The sequence below is a fragment of the Mugil cephalus genome, chromosome 21, assembly GCF_022458985.1.
Source record: "Mugil cephalus isolate CIBA_MC_2020 chromosome 21, CIBA_Mcephalus_1.1, whole genome shotgun sequence".
Taxonomy (NCBI): domain Eukaryota; kingdom Metazoa; phylum Chordata; class Actinopteri; order Mugiliformes; family Mugilidae; genus Mugil; species Mugil cephalus.
In genome coordinates, this window is record NC_061790.1 from 2310223 (window position 1) to 2333490 (window position 23268).

At 39.4% G+C, this 23268-nt stretch overlaps 2 protein-coding genes across 3 annotated transcripts in view; both read left to right on the forward strand.

Moving 5' to 3' along the window:
* Positions 1-1947: 1947 nt before the first annotated feature.
* LOC124998670 (NLR family CARD domain-containing protein 3-like) lies at positions 1948-13462 on the forward strand. The gene is made up of 13 exons (XM_047573125.1): positions 1948-2025; positions 3204-3304; positions 3412-3520; positions 3661-3774; positions 3915-4028; positions 5021-5096; positions 6054-6276; positions 8226-10023; positions 10745-10918; positions 11412-11564; positions 11856-12047; positions 12198-12244; positions 12378-13462. The coding sequence occupies exons 2-13, from the start codon at positions 3280-3282 to the stop codon at positions 12905-12907; spliced, it is 3555 nt and encodes a 1184-aa protein (XP_047429081.1). The 5' UTR covers positions 1948-2025; positions 3204-3279; the 3' UTR covers positions 12908-13462.
* A 6604-nt stretch (positions 13463-20066) lies between these two features.
* Positions 20067-23268, forward strand: part of LOC124998664 (NACHT, LRR and PYD domains-containing protein 12-like) — a 50827-nt gene continuing 47625 nt past the window's right edge. For both annotated transcript variants that reach the window (XM_047573108.1, XM_047573109.1), the window contains exons 1-4: positions 20067-20411; positions 21914-21958; positions 22065-22167; positions 22270-22383. In XM_047573108.1, the coding sequence (XP_047429064.1) occupies positions 22079-22167; positions 22270-22383 (203 nt within the window). In that variant the 5' untranslated portion in view covers positions 20067-20411; positions 21914-21958; positions 22065-22078. The remainder of the gene's footprint in view (positions 20412-21913; positions 21959-22064; positions 22168-22269; positions 22384-23268) is intronic.

Sequence of the window (23268 nt, forward strand, 5' to 3'; positions counted from 1 at the left end):
GTGGGGTACAAATTTGTTGCATTTCTGATATACAGTGAGGTTCTCCATCCCCTGGGAGGGGAAGGAGAGTCGCAGGGTTCAAAGCGATGCACTTTTGAACTGTTACATGGGAAAGTCCCAGGAGGACAGTGTGATATCGCAACCAAAGTGCAGCTGAGAGGTGTTGTGGTATAATTTTAAAGCCTGTGATGTGCTAGGAAGACAAATGAAAATGGAAACAGATGACAATGATGTCATGTTTGATTATAATGTTATATTGATTACAATGATATGTCATTAGTTTGATTATAATATGATGCTTAATATGATGGGCCTTAACCAGGCATATGCTACTGGAACACAAAGGGAGCACACTGAAATGAAAAGTATATCTACTGTATACCTCACAGGGGCAAATGTGCGTAAGACCCTTACACTTTAGAGTAGGATTGTGGTGTACTCTGTGTGCACTACAGTGCTGCTCTCCTGTACTGTTGGCAATAAAGAGCAGTCTGATGCTCTCAAAACTCACAATTTCTTTGAGGCATCAAAGAGAAGACTCCACCAGGGTGAATTGAACAACTGCCAGGGACTTTATTTGACAAAGGTCTGCAATTTGACCCAAAAGTGTGAAGATTTCTGCTCCTGCAAGATAGCAGAATGTGCAGTCAAGTCCTTTTTATGTGCGATATCTCTGAGAGGCCTCTCTATGTCTGAAAATTTAGGAATGAAAGGTCGACAATAAGAACACATTTCCAAGAAGGAAAGGACTTGATATTAGACTTTCTTGGTGATGGATTTAGGAGTGGCAACAATGGCCTCAATGTGTTTGCGAGACAAAGTTTTCCCCTGGGGTGTCAGAACATGATCCAAGAAAACCACTTCTTGTTTGACAAACTGAAGTTTGCTCAAGGAGACTCTATGGCCTTCTGCAGCGAGATGGCAAAGAAGTTTCACTGTGTCTTTTTCACACTGTTGTTTGGAAGGAGCTGCTATCAGCAAGTCATCTACATATTGTAACAGCGCCGTCCCTGGAGTAAGTATCAGAGAAAAGAGACTCTGAGCTAAAGCCTCGCAGAAGGTGGTGCAGCTGTATGTTAACCCCTGACAGAGTCCAGTTTAAGTGTATTTCTTCCCTTTGAACTGGAAAGTGTTAAACAAAAATACTGGTATACGGTGTGCTTACAGACACAGACTGTAGGTCTGGGAAGGTAAGCCGACCCAGAGCACTGGAAATGTGCCACATTTATACAGATATATCAAAGGAAAGGGACGGGGGTTATGGAGTCATTGCCGTGATCAGAGGAGGGGCGTGGATTATATGCAAATGGCAAGTTTTGTAGGAGTATGAGACAGTCCAGACATCACTGAATTACCTGGCTACCTAAAGTCAAGTGAGGGTGTGACCCTTTGGACAACAGCAACAGCCTAACAAAGCATGTGTATTCTGAGGTGGATGTGACGCAAAGATGTACCTACTATGATTTATGTATGAATGCATTTGTTTCAAGACCATTAAATAATGGTTGTACTTCTCCCTTTATACTTGATGTTGAACTCAGAATTAAGATGAGAGACATGAAATCAAGCACATTAATCGTCATGTTAGCATGGAAACACATTATCAGAAACATTCATTCATTTCTAGGACTTTCCTCAATATCGTATATCATACAATTAAATAATAATGATAATAATAATAATAATAATAATAACAAAATAATAATAATAATAACAATAATAATCAATGCTTACTAATATGAAGACGAAGGAAAGGTAGATTATATTCGGGCTAGCCTGTTTTATAACTTTGTTTTATGGGACCAGTTACTTTTTTGTCTACTAATGCTTTGTGTCAAAGTCATTTGCCGTGTGATTTCGCCACATCTTATGAAAGAAGGAAGAAGTGAAATTGCCTGACGAAGACAGTGGACTTACTTAGTTGCTCTCTAGTTAACACAGAAATCAGGACCACTGGCCTCACAGAACCCAGGAAACTGACCAAGAAAAACAGCGGATGGTGTAGACAGCTTCTAAAGATCCTGGGTAAGTAAACTGTTGTAAAACTGGTTGTAAGAGAAGAAAGTATTTCTGAAAAACATCTGTGATTTGTTGCTTATAATGCACAGTAAAATGAAAAGAAAACTTGGAAAACTAGATAACAAGATAATTTGTCAATATATGGCTGTCTTCTAAATACTTTATGGAATTCCATTAAAGTCGCTGTTACTTCTATTGTTTTTTGTTTGTTTTTTAATCTGGGTGATGCAGTTCATTTGAATCACTCAGATAAATCTGACCAAAACAAAGACTCCAGTAATCAACTGGAATAATCGTTGACAACTATAATAAGTTTTTATGACAAGTTATTATGGTTTTAAATTATAAACAACAACGTGAAGACTAAAGAATGGATCAATCTAATCCAGGAAACAGGTTCTAACCAGAGTGTCATATGGGACAATCAAAAATCATAAGACAAACAGAACGTTTCAGTTCCCTATTTAATCATGTGAAAGAACCAGGGAATTTTATTCTCACATCTTGAAACTTCAGTATGGTCAGTTTCATAAGAGCAAGAGTTCATAACAGTTTCATGACACGTGTATTATCATTATTGTTATTATTATTTTTCTTATGTACACTACCGATCAAAAGTTTTAGAAAACTCCGATATTTCTTTATGTCTCATTTTACTCTGAAATGATAGCATGGACCAAATAAACAACTGAAGTTAAAAAAAAAAATAAAAAATTCATGGAATCAATATATAACCTAAAATATATTCTAAACTTTGGACTTTGGTTCCAAGAAATGTGTGTCACTTGTAGGGTTCTTTGCTTTCACTCCTCTGTCCAGTTAAACACAAACTAGCTCCATGGCGTTGAAGTCTAGAGACTGGGCCATGGTCCACTCCAGGTTTCCAAGCTTTCCATCTTGTTTTTCTCCTGACGTAGTTCTGGTAGATCTTGGATTAAAGTTTTGGGTCATTATCTTGCTGAAGGATGAAGCCCTGACCAGCTATACCAGAGGATACTGGTGCTGTTCTAAAACCTTTGACTGACAGTGTATGTAATACAAATATACATTATCAGTCTTCACTGCTTTTGCTAAGTAATTAGAGATGATTGACTACTGCCTAATCTGCTGTTTATGTTTAATGATGTTTTAGTCTTGGAGTTTGGCATCCATCTATTAGTATAGAATGATGTGTTTGTGTTTAGGTGTTGACTGTGTTATGGATAAGTGAGGACAGAGAGGAGGGACTCTCTGCCTCTAAACCAGATCCGTGTGAGGAATATGATGACCAAACCAGAGCTCACAGGTGAGATCTGGATCCTAATCCACAACTGTTCTTCATGTCAGAGTTCAGAGTCTCTCTGGTCTCATCAGGAAAACTCAAACATCCGGATGTGTTGTGTTGAATGCCAGAGAAACAGGAGAGGATGGACTCTCCTCCAACCAGCTGTGTGTCCATGAAGAGTGACTGGTCCATGGGGCTACCATTTCAATTTAAAGGACAATGTTCTTCTGAAACTAAGTAAGTCAAAGGGCATAAACAGCAGAATGAAATTTATCCAGGGACTGTAACTGTTCATTGTTCTTCATTACAGAGTTCAGCATTCAAATAGTTTTAGTTTCATCAATATTAATTAAACATTTGTATGTGTTGTGTTGAAGGCCAGAGAAACAGGAGAGGATGGACTCTCCTACACCCAGCTGTGTGTCCATGAAGAATGACTGGTCCATGGGGCTACCATTTCAATTTAAAGGACAATGTTCTTCTGAAACTAAGTAAGTCAAAGGGCATAAACAGCAGAATGAAATTTATCCAGGGACTGTAACTGTTCATTGTTCTACATTGCAGAGTTCAGCATTCAAATAATTTTAGTTTCATCATTAATAATCAAACATCTGTATGTGTTGTGTTGAAGGCCAGAGAAACAGGAGAGGATGAACTCTCCTACACCCAGCTGTGTGTCCATGAAGAGTGACTCATTCGAGATTGAACCTGTCTCTTTTGAAAAGACAAATGCTTCAGAAACTATGTAAGTCAACCTAATTCAAAAACAGCTTTCAAGTCTTATTTGATTCAAGATGAATGATTCAAATGGTACACACCCTATACAAATACAAATAAATCTGATGTCTCGGAGAAGTGAAGCAGTCCAGAACTGGAAAAGAGGTCAGAATCATGGCCATAGTTCTGGTAGACACATATAATACAATATAAGTAATAGAAGTAAATGAATGGTCTCAAAGTGTCTCAAATGGCCAGACACAATGGACGAACAGAGGTCAATAGGGGGTCCACAACTCCTAGGTTTTCTGAGGTACTTCAGAGGGTTGAAGTTTTTGTTGATTCAACATTGTTTCACATTTAGTCAGAAAGGCACACACTCAATGACACACAGGAGCTCTCTCAAGCTGGACACTGGTTCACTCACAGCTAAACCTCAATCAGTCTGGACCTGTACCTCCAGGACTCCAAGCCTACTAACCCTAACCCTACCCCTAACCCATAGAGGACAATCCGGTCCTCTATGGTTCCCCATGATTGACCAAGAACCTATTGAGTCTTCAGCTGTCAAAAATCCTAGAATGGGGGACACGTGCTACAATGTTATTTGAATGGAAGACATTTTTGTGAAAAACAAATACAACATTTACTTCACCCACTAATCCTTTTAGAATCATTTTTGCAACTTATTACTAGCTAAACCAACTGCTGAGCCTGTATATTGAAATGCCAAGTGTATGGATGTTGTTATGAGCCAAAATGGATAATTTTGTAACTTAACCAAAGGACCAAAAAACTAAACAAAAAAACTCTACCATGCACACATTTACACTGAAAACATGAATATGTGAATTATTTTAAATAGCTTAGTATTGACTTAATTGACACTAGTCTAAAATCAAAATTCCTGAGAAAAATATCACACCTTGTAGTATTTCATATTGTCCTGTTTCCTTTATTAATTAATTATTAATTATTAATGTTTATTAATTATGTTCACTTTTTTGTTTTCTTTGTCAGGGTTCAGCAGAGTTCAGAGGATCCCAGGGTTCAGTCTACTCAGGAGCAACAAACACACCTGGACCCTATATTTACGGTGTGTATAAAACCAGCCGGTAAACAACAAGCAACACTTCCCCATCTGCCCATCAATACCATAAAGATATTGACAAGATAGATAAGATAGCTTGTCACAATTGTAGTGCCTGAAGGTTGTAGGCCTTTTACAAGTATGTTGGCCTTATCAGAACCTCTATCACACATTTGTGAAAGGGATTGAGAGCAAATATAATCTTAAATTTGATTTGAGATACAAGGAACTGTATAGGAATGCACAGATGATGCAGACATGCATTTCTTACATTTTTACGTCATTGCTTATTCCCATATCGTTTCATTTCTTCACACAGTTCTGTTTAATAATTCATCCTCTGGACTTTCTTGACACAGACTAAACTTAATATTGGCAGTGGCCCAATGGAAAGGGAACTACCAAAAGTAATTGGACAGCTGATTCAAAGCTATTACATGGATTGCATGAGCTTTTCCCTCAATAATCCTTTATCATTTAAGCGTGTAAAAATTTGGAGTTGATTCTAGGTGTGGCATTTGCTTTTGGAAGCTGTTGCTGTGAAGCCATGCAGTCAAAGGAGATCTGAATGAAAGTACAACAGGCCATTCCTAGGGTGAAAAAAAGACGAAATCTGTTGGAGAGATAGCTGAAATGTTAAATTCTGAGAAAAAAGAAGCACATTGGTGAATGAATTTCAGTTGTATAAAACAAAACTTAAGGCACAAACAAGCAACAACTGAAGACAGCTACAGTAAAATCCAGGCAAACCATCACAGAGTGATGTCCATGGGTTCCACACTTCAGGCAGTGGATGTCTGTGATGGATTCTCAACAATACTTACAATACTATCAGTGTAGTGGCAGAGCCCAAATTATGAAGATTGTGTCACTGATTGTGTCACTGTCCAAATATTTCTGGATAAATATATCCTTACTGTATGTGGACATAACTATAAACCTGATTTTAATATGTTCTTTCAGATTCTTAAAGAGAACATTGTCAGCTTTGTGACCGATGAGTTGAAGAATTGTCAGCATCTTCTGAGTCTGGACCAAGAAACCTTAAAGAGTCAGAGGGAGAAAGACGAGGTGGATGGTGAAGAGAAAGAACAGAGGAGCATCATCAGAGAGGCTTTTCTGAACATCACCCTGCACTACATGAGAAAAATGAAACAAGAGGAGCTGGCTGACTCTCTGCTGAGTAGTAAGAGACTGAAGAGTTTTTACTTTTCCATTCCATCTAATTTCCTCAAAAATGTTATGTACATTTAGTGTACACTATACAGTGGTGCTGTAAAGTTTTTGGACACTTAAAATTTCAGAAATCATCATGAAATATTTGTGGAGAAATCTTTTTTGTGTTTCAAAAGGTGTGGCTGCATTAGACAGACACAAACAAACACAAATTATAGATTTTTTTGTTTGTTGTTTACAAGAAAAACTAACAAAAACTGATTTTTGACCTTTCCAATATGTCACTTGTATCAAACTCAACAAATAACAGAGAATGTGTTCAAACCTGAAGCAAAAAATAAATAAACCATCACATCATCAAACTAATATTTAGTGTGCCTGCCATTAGCAGCAGTAGAGCTCACAGATAAAGGCTAATCCTGTCCTATTCTTCTAGGATTACTACTTTTCATTTTTCTGAATTCTTTGGTTTGCTCTTTGAAACTGACCTTCTGATAATCCACCACTGATTTTCAATGGGGCTCATGTCCAGGAACTGAGCTGGCCATTCTTAGACCTGGATACTGTACTCCTGCAGCCACGTTCTACTGGCCCAGGATGTGTGGATGTAAGGGGCATTATCTTGTTGAAACATCAAGTTTGGACCTTGGTGGAACAGAACACGTGCAGAAGGGAGCATGTGGGTTTGAAGAATGGAACAATATTTGTCAAGGTTCAATGTGTCATCACAGACAGTGAGATGAGCAGCACCATCAGCACTCATGCATCCCCAAATCATGATGCTGCCTCCACCATATTTGACACTAGGTACTGTACATGCTTGGCCTGGTCTGGCCTGGCCTGGTCTGGCCTGGAGGATGAAGATGGAAACTGGACTCATTTGACCACAGAATCTTCTTCCAGTTCCTGGCTGTCCAGTCCTTGTGTACTTGGGCCCAACAATGCCAGGCTGACCTCTGTCTCTCATTGATCAGGGGCTTCTTGACATCTTTTTCAGACCTTAAACTATGACTTAAAAGTCCAACATGTACAGAGCACTGGACACTAGTGTGGTTTGACCACTGCTGTTGGAGCTCCTGTGATGTCTTTGGGTAGTTTTCCCTGCACCTGTGGATCAGGATGAGGTAATTTCTTGCTGAAGAAACCCTTTGAAGCCCAGATCTTGGTTTATCTTCCAAGCAGTTGGTCAGTCTGTATTTTTGAAGAGTGGATCCAACTGCTGAGGGAGTGCATCTGCACTTCTTGGCGATATGGCATCAGTATCTTCAGGCATGTTTCTTGCATTAGGTTCCTTGTTTTAGCCATTTTTGTCTCTGAAGAACTTTCAAATGTACTGACTTTATATAGACACAAAGCACGGCACCAGAAAAATGTTTTAATAAAAAGCACGGCCTTCATTATTGGATCACTGGAACCAAAATGAACCAATACTGAATATTATAAAGAACCAGTCACTTTTGAGTTTATAACAGCTGTTTTAAGATTTTAGTTTAGTATTACAGAGTACTTATATTTCGCATGAGCTGGAGGAAGACAACGAGCCCAAGAACACCAGTGGTTCTCCAGAAGAACGGTTAAAGAAGAACAAGATGAATGTTTAGGAACAAGTCAAAGTCCTGACCTTACTCCAACAGAAATTTTGTAGCATCAGTTGATGAGAGGAAACCACCAACACCAACATTTATTGAATAAATAAATAAAAACAATACAAGCATTTCTGTTTTATTTACTTGATTGGGTTCTCTTTGTCTAGGTTCGGGACTTCAGTCATTTTTTTTAAGAAATGTAAAAATTCTGTAGTACATATACTATAGACATGATTTTTTCTGAACTATGGACAAAAATATTTGTCATGGACAAAACAGCTGAATAAGTTTTCACAGAGGATGAACTGCCACAGCCACACTTAAATATTAACATCTATTAACACTTTATTTAAGCATGCATTTGTTCTTTCAGGAACTTCTTCTGGACTGTGTCAACGTAAACTCAAATCAAATCTAAAGAAGAAGCTCCAGTGTGTGTTTGAGGGGATCGGTAAAGCAGGAAACTCAACCTTTCTGAATCAGATCTACACAGATCTCCTCATCAAAGAGGGAGAATCATCAGAGGTCAATGATGAACATGAAGTCAGACAGATTGAAACAGCTTCCAGGAAAACAGATGAACTGGAAAATAAAATCCAATGTGACAACATGTTTAAACCATCAGCTCACAGAGATGAACCAATCAGAACAGTGATGACAAAGGGAGTGGCTGGCATTGGGAAAACAGTCTTAACACAGAAGTTCACTCTGGACTGGGCTGAAGACAAAGCCAACCAGGACATCCAGTTCATATTTCGATTCACTTTCAGAGAGCTTAATGTGGTGAAAAAGAGAAAGTTCAGCTTGGTGGAACTTGTACATCATTTCTTCACTGAAACCAAAGAAATCTGCAGGTTTGAAGAGTTCCAGGTTGTGTTCATCTTTGACGGTCTGGATGAGTGTCGACCTCCTCTGGACTTCCACAACACTGAGATCCTGACTGATATTACAGAGTCCACCTCAGTGGATGTGCTGCTGACAAACCTCATCAGGGGGAAACTGCTTCCCTCTGCTCGCCTCTGGATAACAACACGACCTGCAGCAGCCAATCAGATCCCTCCTGAGTGTGTTGACATGGTGACAGAGGTCAAAGGGTTCACTGACCCCCAGAAGGAGGAGTACTTCAGGAAGAGGTTCAGAGATGAGGAGCAGGCCAGCAGCATCATCTCCCACATCAAGACATCACGAAGCCTCCACATCATGTGTCACATCCCAGTCTTCTGCTGGATCACTGCTACAGTTCTGGAGGATGAGTTGGAAACCAGAGAGGGAGGAGAGCTGCCAAAGACCCTGACTGAGATGTACATCCACTTCCTGGTGGTTCAGGCCAAAGTGAAGAAGGCCAAGTATGATGGAGGAGCTGAGACAGATCCACACTGGAGTCCAGACACCAGGGAGATGATTGAATCACTGGGAAATGTGGCTTTTGATCAGCTGCTGAAAGGAAACCTGATCTTCTATGAATCAGACCTGACAGAGTGTGGCATCGATATCACAGCAGCCTCAGTGTACTCAGGAGTGTTCACAGAGATCTTTAAAGAGGAGAGAGGACTGTACCAGGAAAAGATGTTCTGCTTCATCCATCTGAGTGTTCAGGAGTTTCTGGCTGCTCTCTATGTTCATTTGACATTCATTAATCATGGTGTCAATCTGCTTGGAAAATCCCAAAACTCCTCCCTGTGGTCCAACTTGTTTGAAGATGAACCTGACCTGGATCATCTCCACCAGTGTGCTGTGGACAAGGCCTTACAAAGTTCAAATGGACACCTGGATCTGTTCCTGCGTTTCCTCCTCGGTCTTTCACTCCAAACCTGTCAGATTCTTCTACACGGCCTGGTGAGAGAGAGAGGAAACAGACTAAAGACCAAGAGAAAAGCAGTGAAGTACATCAAGAAGAAGATGAGAGATGATCTTCCTACTGAGAGAAGCCTTAATTTGCTCTACTGTCTGAATGAACTGAAGGACGAATCACTAATAGAGAAGATCCAACAGTACCTGAGTTCAGGAAGACTCTCAGAAAAGAAGCTCTCTCCTGCCCAGTGGTCAGCTCTGGTCTTTATGTTACTGTCATCAGAAGAAGATCTGGATGTGTTTGACTTAAAGAAATTTTCCGCTTCAGAAGATGCTCTGGTCAGGATGCTGCCAGTCATCAAAGCCTCCAGAAGAGCTGTGTAAGTGAAAACATTTGCAACATAAAGTGTATTAGTGCCATACATGATGTTTACCTGTACAGATAGACTACAAAGTGCTTTAACAATACAACCTCTCTGGAACGCCACATGTTATCAAGAGATAACGATTTGCACAGGCTTGGTGGAAAGTATTAAAATCTGATTAATGGATATATTTACTCACATCAAACACAAGCATAGTCAGTCAGTCAGTTAGCAGTCAAAAACAAATAGCACACAATTAGTCTGAGAAATTACATTCATGATGGCATTCTGTCAAAAAAGTATAATTTGGGCAAGTTGGTCAGGATGCTTTATGTAGAGGAAATTATTTATCCAGAAACAGTTTGGAAAAGTCCAGAAAACAATGGCATGGCTTCTGTTAGACTAGCTGACATCATCTGAGATAATTGGAGATGTTCCTGTGGATTTATTTTAATGTACAACTTTAAGCTAGTTTCAACAAAATATTCATGAAGTGGTATAAAGGCTGTTTTTATGACTTCTAGATTTGCGGCCTTGACTTTACTTATCTAATTAGTTAAGCATCAATCATTGTAGTTAGAGTATTAAAATGGGGAAAGAGGTTGGAAATTGTAGCAGTAACTAAGGTTTTTCTGAAGAACAATATGTAAAATGTCATCAGTGATGAAGTATAGTGAGTGTGATGAACATGGGTCAGCTACTGACAGAAAAATTCAACATGTCCTCTTACTTACAGGTTGAATGATTGTAACATGTCAAAGAAAAGCTGTGAAGCTCTGGCCTCAGTTCTCAGCTCCCAGTCCTCTTGTCTGAGAGAGTTGGACCTGAGTGATAACAACCTGAAGGATTCAGGAGTGAAGCTTCTTTCTGATGGACTGAAGAGTTCACACTGTCTATTGGAAACTCTGAGGTCAGGAGTTTATTGTGTTTAAATTATTATTTTAGTTTGATGGATTTCTAGGGATGAACTCACCAGATATGATTTCAAAACAATCAACTCATCGTAGTGAAAGTGACAGTTCCTGACTTTATTTGATCCTATTTTCCAATGGATAGAACCATTTAGGAAAACATGATTTAAAAGTCTATAGCAAAGCTTGCAGCTCTGTGAGACTGTACCAAGCAATACTTTAAAGTAAATGATAACACTAGCATGCTAACTTGCTAAATAGGAAGTATGGTTGTGAATGATGGAATGACAGTCCAAGAAATCACATTTGAGTTGGACTGATTAAATGCAGGTGTGTTAGTAAGAAAGCTAAGATGTTTAATTTAGCAAGCAGACCAAAAAGTGTCAGTATATAGAATATCTCCTTCAAGTGCTGATGACTAAAACTGTAGCTTTATTTTGTTTATATTGTGACAGAAAACCTAATTATGTCTCCTTGCTTTCTTCTTTTCAGGTTGAGTGATTGTAACATGTCAGAGAGAAGCTGTGAAGCTCTGGCCTCAGTTCTCAGCTTCCAGTCCTCTTGTCTGAGAGAGTTGGACCTGAGTGATAACGACCTGAAGGATTCAGGAGTGAAGCTTCTTTCTGATGGACTGAAGAGTCACATGTCTACGGAACTCTAGGTCAGGAGTCAGGAGTTTATCATGTTGTAAAAATTTGAAGTCTCTAACTCTAGAAGCACTTTCATGTGCTAGATTACAGATTTGTAGAGTAGAATTCATTCACTGTTTGAATGCAGTTTTCTAGTTTCCGTTGATAAAATCAGTATATGTAGTATGAGACAATAATTGCATCTTGCCATTTCGTTAGTTTTAAGACGTCCCCTTATATTTTTGGACTTAAAGTGATTAATGATTGATGGCATCAGTAGCTCGTCTGTTCGTTATGCCATGACTAGTTTGTTTGTTTGTTGTAGGTTGTCAGGTTGTCAGGTCACTAAGGAGGGCTGTTCTTTTCTGGCCTCGGCTCTGACCTCTAACCCCTCCCATCTGAGAGAACTGGACCTGAGCTACAATCATCTAGGAGACTCAGGAGTGAAGCTGCTGTCTGATATAAAAGATAATCCAGACTGGAGACTGGACACACTCAAGTATGAAGACGCAACATTTCTTCACTTTCAACTGTGATATAATTCATATTGGATGGCTGGATGCTTCAGAGAGAATGTTCATAGAAGCACTGTAGGTCATTTAAAATTATAGATAAGATAACCTTCTGGTCTGGCTTCTTCTTTCTACAGGGTGGACCACGGTGGAGAGCAGAGGATGAAACCTGGCCTGAGAAAGTGTAAGTGTGTGTTTGATTCACCAGAATAATAAAATCGCTTTACTGATTTACATTAACAGATAGGTAAAAATACTAACCATTCATCTGTTGTTGTGGGAATACACATAATAACAACGAAATCTACTGTTTACAGATGCCTGTAAACTCACACTGGACTCAAACACAAAACACCAGCAATTGCAGGTGACTGACAATAACCAAAAGGTGACGACAGTGAGAGAGAGGCAGTGGCTTTACATTCCTCTAGAGAGCTTTAACGTCCGTCAGGTTCTGTGTAAAGATGGAGTTACTGATCGCTGTTACTGGGAGGTGGAATGGAAAGGAAATGTGCTCGTAGCAGTGACTTATAAACCAATCAGAAGGAGAGGAAATGATGAAGACTCTTGGTTTGGGAACAACAGTCAGTCCTGGAGTCTGTGGTGCTCTGAGAATGGTTTCTCTCTCTGGCACAACAAACAAGAAATGGAGCTTCCATCCTCTTCTTACTCTGTGTCTAGCAGAGTAGCAGTGTATGTGAACTACTCTGCTGGAACCATCTCCTTCTACAAAGTCATTAATGACAAACTGTTTCCTCTCCACACCTTCCACTCCACCTTCACTGAACCTCTCTATCCTGGATTTGGGTTTGGACACAACTCCTCTGTGTCTATTTGTGAGCTGTAGATAAATATTAATAATATGCTGGTTGAATATATTCAGTGACTGGTCACTGTGGACACACACTTGTTCCATGTGCCATGAAAATTAAAATTTTACGAGTATCTCAGCATGGTGACTTTAATCCATGAACAGTCAGCTCTTATTTCTCAGTATCATATCATCATCATACACTTCACCACAAACATGTGTTGAGAAGATCAGACTAAGACAAATTCCAGATTTATAGAACCTAACCCAGGAACTGAACCACATCGATTAACTTGTTATGATGATATGTAATATTGGCTAACTTTCTCTAGTATTTCAGTTCCATGTATTTAATTGGACTCTCCTTGTCTACTTTTAGGACTTGTGTGAAAATCTGCTAATGTTTTCTTTTAGTTTTATCACCAGTCTGTTTACAGTGCAAAACAAGAGGGTACTTTCTGATGATCATAATGAATGCAGACCAGACGATAAACTGAGGAAAATACACTTGATTTTTCCACATTTCTGTAGTGATTGGTACTAATGAACTAATTCTGAAATACTAAATAATAAAATGTGCACTCCTTTTTATTTTTGTTATGGTTAATGTTAGGGGTTAGTGTTAAGATTTTAGATTCTCAGAACTACAGAAGATGACCATGAAAGTTGTAAACTGGGGCCCTTAAAGGAGTTTCAGATAGGAGTGAACAAAGTCTTCTGTCTAAAGGGACCACCTCTATGTGAACCAACAGCCCAATGAGAAGAGCAGAGCAGCTGTGTTTGCCTTCTTTCCAATCATCTAATACGGAGTTCAGACGGCCTGAGGACCTCTCCAAATATGAGGTTTCAACATTAATTTTGATTATGTTTTGTGATCTGCTGTTGGTACTAACACACGTATTTATACCCATATATTTCCACCAATACATAATATGGTTTATTGTCATTAATTTGAATTTTGATTAGAAATAGAAGTTCCAACCAAACAATCTGATTTAAGCAATATTGTAATAATAATTATATTGCGATTATACAACAATTACCGACAAAATAAAGCGTATAATTAATTGAAACTGAGACCACCAAATAAATCAAAATTAACAACAAACCGATCCCTTTTGTAGGGTATTTTTCAGCCGTTTCCTGCTCCAGCTCTTACAGTTACAGTGTTGCCATGGTTCTAAATGTTTTATTGGCCAATCAGATTACTTGGTCGGAACTACTTGTTGTATAATGGTCGATAAGACATTAAGAACGTGTTCAAATCAGCATTACAGCGTGGCTGACTCATCACTAAAAATATTGCTCCGCCAAGTCTGTGGCAACATTGTATCCATCTCCACAGCAACATTGTAACTGTCAGAGCTGGAGCAGGAAACAGCTGAACAATACGCTACAAAATGGATCTGTTTGCTGTTAATTTCGATTTATGTGGTGGTCTCAGTTGCAATGAATGGCTGGAGGAGGATGAGAATAGGAGTCTACCGACGTGACTGATTGCATTCCAGTTATTAGTCAGACCCCATTTATTTCCATGGAAATGGGAAGCACACTCACAAAAAACCTTAAATTTTGACAGCAAAATGTCCACCAACATGAATATATATTTAATTATACGCTTTATTTTGTTGGTAATTGCTGTATAATCGCAATATTACCCTCGAGGGTGTGCTTAAACCCTCTCGGGTAATATTGCTTAAACTGAGACTACAGTTCATGGATCCGTCCTGCCTTGTATCAACAGTTCAGGCTGCTGTTGCTGGTGGTGTAATGGTGTGGGGGATATTTTCTTTGGGCCCCTTAGTACAAACTGAGCATGGCTTAAATGCCACAGCCTACCTGAGTATTGTTGCTGACCATGTCCATCCCTTTATGACCACAGCGTACCATCTTCTGACGGCTACTTCCAGCAGGATAATGCACCATGTCACAAAGCTCATATCATCTCAAACTGGTTTCTGGAACATGACAATGAGTTCACTGTACTCCAATGGCCTCCACGGTCACCAGATCTCAATCCAATAGAGGAACCTTTGGGATGTGGTGGAACGAGAGATTCTCATCATAGATGTGCAGCCGACAAATCTGCTGCAACTGTGTGATGCTGTCATGTCAATATGGACCGAAATCTCTGAGGAATGTTTCGAACACCCGAAAGTATGACATGAATAATCAAGGCAGTTCTGAAGGCAAAAGGGGATCAAACCTTTTACTAGCAAGGTGTACCTAATAAAGTGGGCAGTAAGTGTAAATTGAACATAGCGTTAGTTCTGGCAGGTCATGTCATCAAGTTTACATTAGTAGTTAACAGCAACCAGCTGCTTCAATCAGTTGATCTCCTCACAGTCTCCTATTGGACAGTTGCTTTCAGCATGCCCTATTTAAATACACCCTACTTTGTCTTCTTCCTCTGCTAACCTTTCAGCTAATCACAATCATTCATGCTTGCTGCTTTGAGGAGTCAGGCATCCTTCTACTCCTGTCACAGAGCATGAGATGACGAAGACTTCAATGAAGCCTCCAAACAGCTGTTTTGTCAAATCTTTCTCACAGATTTATGGCCACTCTTACTCAGTTGCCCAAGGTGATTTGTGTCTACAAATCTAACATTTGCTTTGAAAGAACCTGAGATGATGGAAATTCTAAGAGAAGAAGCTGCAACATGCATCTGATCATCTACTTATCTGCTCTTCACATGATAAAGCCCATAGTTCAACAGCCTCATTCTACTGCAGCCTTTACAGCTTAAATGGAGAGAGAAGCTATATTTGCAGTTTGGCTCACCTTTAGATGTCGCAGCAGTCTTAAGATATTTGATATGCTGCCTGAGGCTTACTGTCCACCAGATCCTTGATAAACTGCAGGCTGCAGTTTGTGCTTCATCTACTAGTTGATTTTTGCTTATCAAGTATCTGCACGCCAAGTCAGATCGTGCCTCAACACTCTGAAAAGTACCTTCACAACTTCAGGGGTTGCATTACCTAAGGAGAAAACATCTGCTTTACTTCAAGCCATCGAATTTGTGGGGTATTGTGTTAGATGTGCGCTTCCCTGCTACTTGTAAACATTAAAGTGAATCAGAGAGACCATGCTGTAGAACCATCTCAAAGAGAGATTTGTTTTCTACTCAGTCGTCTCTATTTAGCTATACATGTTATTCCTCAGGACTGCTCCCTCATATCCAGGCTTCTCAACCTTTTAAAGTTAATCATTTATCTGACACAGTAATATTGAACAATGAATGCAGGTCAGAGCTTCAGTTCTGGTCTTTGATGTTCAAGAAGTAGAACGGCATTTCTTTGTGTATTACGATTTTCAGAATCTTTTGCAATTCGGTTTCTCACCAATTGCACTCCTCCAGTTTGTTTTGGGTGGTTCCTTAATAATCAGTTTTACTGATAAATGGCCAAAAGAACTGTCATACTCATCAAGTGGTGTCACCGCCTTTGCTTTTTTGGAAATATACCCAATTGCTGTTGCATGTCCTCTAGTGTAAGCACTAGTCCAGAAACAAATACTCATCTCCTTGTCAATGAAGCAGCAGTCAACATTATTAACCAAGAATATTTCTTAATAACCTTCATTATTATTATTGAGAAGCTCATATTAGGACTAGATGATAAGATTGTCAATAACTTGTCTCAAATTGAATTTCATAAATTCTGCCAAATGAGTCCAGAAGCAGATCTCCGGCTTGCCCTGCCCTCCTTTTAGTCTAACAGTACTGGGCTAGTCCCAGTCCTGCAGTTTCGCATCCTTTTGGCCACCCACTATATGCAATCCAGTTCAGATGCTATGGTTTTCAGCCACAATTTGGCTGGGGTGTGGTTGGAGATTTTGCCTGGTATGCTCGTTTTGGGGAGTTTGTTCTTTGCCCTGGTGGACTGCTGTTGCCTTTCATGATAGCTCATGGTGGCTCATGGTGGCTGCACGAAGGTGCACCTAACAAGTAAACTTGAGTTAGCTCTCTAAAGCTAGAAAAAACAAAAACACCAAAAAACACTGATTAAAAAGGACGTCCTGAAAGCCTGTCACTCCCTCATCATTTGAGTATACATGTGTAACTGTGTCTGGAGGCAGTGCCTTATCAGGATGTATCACCTATCAGGTTTTACCTGTCTCTTAGCAGGTAAGGGATTTCATTATGTTTCCAGCACACACCGTACAGAAGAAGCACTTCATCTCGAAACTGAAAATCAGTATTAAAGCTGAGGAGACTTTGGCCTAAACTCCGAATTCACTTTCCTAGTGCAGGTAAGAATTAAACTTTAACTAAATCATGACTGTTGTGAAGTTGTTTTAAATATTTTTCCAAATGGTTTCTGTATTCAACCACTGATGCTGCTGAACACATTAGTAAAGGTTTAAGGATGTGTTTATGAAACTTGTGCAGTTTATTTAGCCAGTGTTTCATTTGTGATATTCTGGACAGACAGGTCATTTTTAGTTTCATGGTGCAGTTACACAGTTTACCAGATGAGTTCATATAATATTGAGAGGACCAACAAAAATAATAATACAATAAAAAATATTGATGTTTAATATTTATTCTCTTTATCTTAGAAATGCTTACAGCAACATACAAAAAAGTGAAAAATAATCCTTTTTTTTCTTTTTGTGTAGAACCAGCTTGTAAATACGCGATGAATTCATGTGATATGATTTGATCAAGGATGATATTCTAATGTGATAAAAATCAGCACACCATGTTGTGTTGCAATGTGATGCAATATCCAATGTGACCAGTAGAGGGAACCATCAGGTTTCATATGCTTCGAGAAGGTTGGGAGCGGTTAGGAAGAAAGTTTAGGCTGCATGACATGCATGATGTTCATTCTGACATTAAAGTTTGAGAACAAGCTCGTTATGGATAAAACCGTAATGAAGTCGACAAGGCAGTCAACCAACCTGGTTCATCTTTATTAAGAGCTTAGCTCTGCCCTCAGCTACCTGAAATCAGGGAAGAGAAATACAGGAAAGAACTCTGTAGAACCACAAATATGTCCAGTATGTAAGGATTGTATTGAGCTTCATCTCTTTATAAATGGTCAAGATGATTCATTTACGCAACAGCCACCTGTATGACCATCATCACCTCAGATGTGGTCAATAATACCTCTGACTACAAACTGAATAACTTTCCTCTCTCTGTTACTTTGTGTAGTTTGATGATGTGAGACAGACTTTATCTGATTGTTACAAACCTCACTGATGTTTGGGTTGAGATTCTCTAGAATCAGGTGATGAGTTTGGCATCCATCCATTAGTATGGAATGATGTGTTGTGTTTGTGTTAAGGTGTCGACTCTGTTATGGATCAGAGTGAGGACAGAGAGCAGGGACTCTATGCCTTATCTCATCTCATCTTCTGTACCGCTTAATCCTCACTAGGGTCGCGGGGGTTGCTGGAGTCTATCCCAGCTGGTATCAGGCAAGAGGCGGGATACACCCTGGACTTGTCAATAAAAACTTACACAGAGACAAACAACCATTCACACTCACACACACACCTAGGGTCAATTTAGAGTCACCAATCAGCCTAACGAGCATGTCTTTGGAGGTGGGAGGAAGGCGGACTACCTGGAGAAAACCCACGCGGACACAGGGAGAACATGTAAACTCCACCCAGAAAGTATAGAAGTATAGAAAACTACTGTTACTGAAAAAACTGTTCAATAACAGATTTCATAGAAAAACACAAATTACTTTCTGACAGTCAATACGGATTCAGACCAAACAGGTTAATGTCATTGGCGATAATTTAATCAATCGGGGAAATTACAAACGCAATAGACCACAAACAGTATGCAGTGGGAGTATTCATAGATCTTAAAAAAACCTTTCGACACAATCATAACATATTAATCTATAAACTAGAGTAGCATTGCACTGGGTGAGAGGTTACTTAGGAGACAGGAAACTATTTGTGAAGCCACGGAGATGCTCCCAAGCTGATAGCTCTACCCACTTCACTGCCACCTAAAGTGGACCCACCATAGGAGAACCCTCTACCAAAACAGGGGAGAAGGTAATCCTGTTCACCTGATACCCTGGGTTTGGTTTTTCCATTTTCCAACACTTGACATTTCCAAAATGGTTGGTGCAAAACCACAGAACTGACAGTTATATCCAAAACAACAAGTTAATCGACCCTCCTATAAGACAAACAGTAGGAGCCAATATTTGCCACAGGAGTTATCAAACACACCAACCCAGTCCAGGCCAATTTACCAGCTCAAGCTAAATTAACGAGATCCTGGACGAGTCCCCGCTTGTCACAAACTGGCTCTGAGCTTGTGACTAGAGAGGGGAAACCAGTCAAGATAGTGACAGTGTTTCTCATCGTTTATTGGAAAGAAATTGAACAACTAATTTCAGCTGGTATGCGGTGTGGATAGGACATGTGACTGTGGTGAAAAGGGGATGCAGGGGTGAGTGATATGTGTGTGCATGTGTTCTGAATGCATAAACAAAACCAACAATCAAACCCAAAACCTGGAGCGGGGTGGAGCAAGAGAGTGAAAGGAGAAAAAGATAAGCATATAATAATAAGCCAGTATTTATATCCTTAGTAGGAGCCAAAGGTGTCTCTGTTTACTTTAACGGCCGTCCCTGGTTGACAGCCAGCTCATAGGGAAGTGGTGAAGTGAGCCACAACTGCCAGAAAGGGAGGAGTCGTAACAAAATTCATTTCTGGAGGTGGAGCTTAGTTCTTCCTCATCAGTCTATGATTAGGGAGAAAGCGTTTTCAGTAGTTACAACACTGAGAAACCACATTCCTTTAATGTCAAACTACTGGGTCACAAACCTATCATTAATTAATAATAAGGCTTAATAATAAGGTAAAGACATTACATTTAAATGAGAAGATGACGTACAGGAACAGTAAGTGCGAAACAAAGTTAGCAACCCTGCCTTAGAGACAACATCATCTCTTTTTCTCTCCTTTTGGGCTGAACAGACTCTGAAGTTGCTTAGCAGGTAAACATGACATTAATTAGCTGGTACACAGAAGTATACACCTAAACACCTCAACACATATACCTACTGAAAGCTTAACAGCAGCACAACAGCTCCAATATAAGCTGTGTACATGGGTTGACTGACAACCTGCACTATTAGCTTGGTAGAGAGAGAGAGAGGGGAGGAGAAAGAGAGCGAGGCTGATCATAACACTGCAATACAAGAGAGGAGGAAGGAGAGGGGACACTTCCTCTTTTGAATGTTATGTTTAAAACACATACTCTCTACTATTGTGCTGAATTTTTGGTCATCTTATCAAAAACAACCTTCTTTTAAGAAAAACAACCAACAAAAAAATGTTTCTTTTAAAGTTGCTGGGACAACGTTCTACTTCCTCATCATGAGGCGATGTTTACGCTCGACTTCTCTGTCAAGTTTTACTTGTTTCTGGGCTGGTAGCAGATTTACGGACAGGTTACACTTGTACATTCAGAAGTAAACAACCATGGTGACACTCGAACCCAGGATTAAACCTGGAGTGATTTCTCCCTAAACTTTAAATCTACCTTCTAGTGCAGGTAAGATTTAAACTTTTACTTGTTCGGACACAGAACATCATCACTGTTATTGATGTCTATTTGAAGTCTGCTTTCACTTCTGTCCTTACTTAATATTAAATAAAAAAGTTATGTCTTTCCAAATAATTCTGAGCTGGTTTCTGTCACATCTGAGTGAGAGTGTATGTCGATGGTTTCCTGGAACCTGTCAGTGTGTAACCAAGTCTGTAAATCACGTACTATGAGGAAAAAACATTTCAAATAAACTCTGAGTTGTTAAGGCTGTAAATAAATCAGTAAAAGTTCAAGGATGTCTTTAAAAAATTTGTTCTGTCTGGAATATTATATTGTTTTTCGTTTTTTTTTTTCTTTTTGTTGTTGTTGCAGAACTCGACAGGTTTACTTTCGTTTTCAGAGCAGTGACGCAGTTTATTTTGCTCAGATAATGTCGACATGATGAACTGATAAATGATAAAAAACTAATAATATATAATATTGCTGTGTACGTTTTTTTCTCAAGCATGTATAACAGATAGCTGTACCTTATAATGGAAATGCTTAGTAAGGTAGTAAGGTACCAAAATGTTTCGTGATTACAATCTAGTCAGAGCAATTATCTAATCTCACTGCGAGAGGCCGGGTCCACCCTGGACAGTCCACAGTCTCCAGTCCACCTCAGGGCTAACACAGAGACAAACAACCACTCACACCTAGGGTCAATTTAGAGTCAATAATTAGCCTTGGGAAAGTGGGAGGATAGCGGGGTACCTGGGGAAAACCCACACAGACACAGGGAGAACATGCAAACTCCACCCATAAAGGGGCTGGACTCAAACCTAGACTGTCTCGCTGGGAGGGATCAGCGCTAAACACAGAGCCACTGTGCCGCCCTAGAGCAAATATCATATTTAACTTTGCAAAATAAACTTGTAAGCATGTAATAAATTCAAATAATATTTATTTCTAATTCATTACAGTAGCTTGTCCATAAATACTCTCTGTGCATCCTCAAGTAGAGATCTGTACTTTTTAGTGAGTACATCAGTTTATTATGTGACAGCCTGACTCTTAAGATGAGACAAAAGAGGGAGTAGTGTAGTTAGTGTAGATCATATTCATAATTTAAGTAACAAAGATGAAGATTTTAATGAGGCTTCAGTCGGTACGTCTGTCTGCTGCTGTGTTTGCATGAGAGTGAGTGTATAAGTGAGTGGGCGAGTGAAACAGAGAGACTTAACAAACCAGTTGACAGAGAAAAATATGCGGACGTGTTCAGGTGTGATACATCTGTGATAAGAGCTTAGCTCCGCCCTCAGGTACCTGAAATCAAGGAAGAGAAACACAGAGGAAAGAAAACTCTGAAATCTGTCCAGTATGTTAGAGTTGTATTAACTTTCATCTCTTTAAAAATGGTCGATAATTAATTTAACCAACGACCAACATTATACACACAATCACCTCAGATGTGGTCGATAATACCTCTTAGTACAAACTGAATAACTTTTCTCTGTGTCTTCATTTAGTTTGATGTTGTGAGACAGACTACAGTTCTTCGAGAACATACACCAGTGAGATCTCATTTAATTCCCATTAAATATCTTCATTAGATCCAGTGTTCTGTTTAGTCTGATTGTTACAAATTATGTGTGAATGATGTGTTGTGTTTGAGTTAAGGTGTCGGCTCTGTTATGGATCAGAGTGAGGACAGAGAGGAGGGACTCTCTGCCTCTAAACCAGATCCATGTGAGGAATATGACGACCAAACCAGAGCTCACAGGTGAGATCTGGATCCTAATCCACAACTGTTCTTCATGTCAGAGTTCAGAGTCTCTCTAGTCTCATCAGGAAAAGTCAAACATCTGGATGTGTTGTGTTGAAGGCCAGAGAAAGAGGAGAGGACGGACTCTCCTCCACCCAGCTGTGTGTCCATGAAGAGTGACTGGTCCATGGGGCTACCACTTCATTTTAAAGGACAACATTCTTCTGCAACTAAGTAAGTCAAAAGGCATAAACTTTTACATTTTTTTTTCTGTCTTCCCTTACATAAGTCTCATTATCTTATTGTTGTTAGAGAGTCACCATTCAAACATCCAGTTGGATGTTGGCCATAACTCAACCGAATTTACATAAATATAAAATATGATAATTAATAAAGGCACTGTAACTGTTCTTTGTTCATAATAACAGAGTTCAATTCTCAAATGGTCTTGCTTGCTTGCTCTCTTTTATACCCACTCAAAGGTACTCAAAGCCACCAATTCGCTCACACAAGCACCCACCAGTGCCACGCACTGGGCAACTTGGGGGTAGTTAGAAAAAAAAGGAATTGAATAGAACAGAATAAACAGGTAAATAGATAGACAAATAGATGGATAAATAAATAAATAAATACGTTAAAACACGACAAATAAGATTCTCTAACAAAACAAAACAATTGAATAGATATTATATACAATAATATCAGGTGATTACCTAAATGTTGCAATTTGGGTGCACCCTATAAACCTGAATTCTTTGTTTCAATTTCAAATTTCTTTGATCTAATATAACAATTTTCAATAAACCATAGGGAAAAAAGAAACAAAATACCCCTGGTATTCTGAAAGGGGCGTTTCACTTCAAGACAGCTCAGTCGACAAAACAAAAGTAATATGTGCCTTGTGTCCGAGGGAATTTCACTATCACTGAAGTACTAGCAGTCTGAGCTACCACCTACGAGCAAATCATCGCAGCAGTGCAGTCCAGGCTAGCAACCAGCAGATTTGTCAGACCTCTATGGTTGAGAGTGTTAGTCGTCGCCGACCACCGGATGAAACCAAGTTAACTACAGCAGTGGCAAAATGGGTGGCAACTGACTACAGACCGTTGAACATTGAGC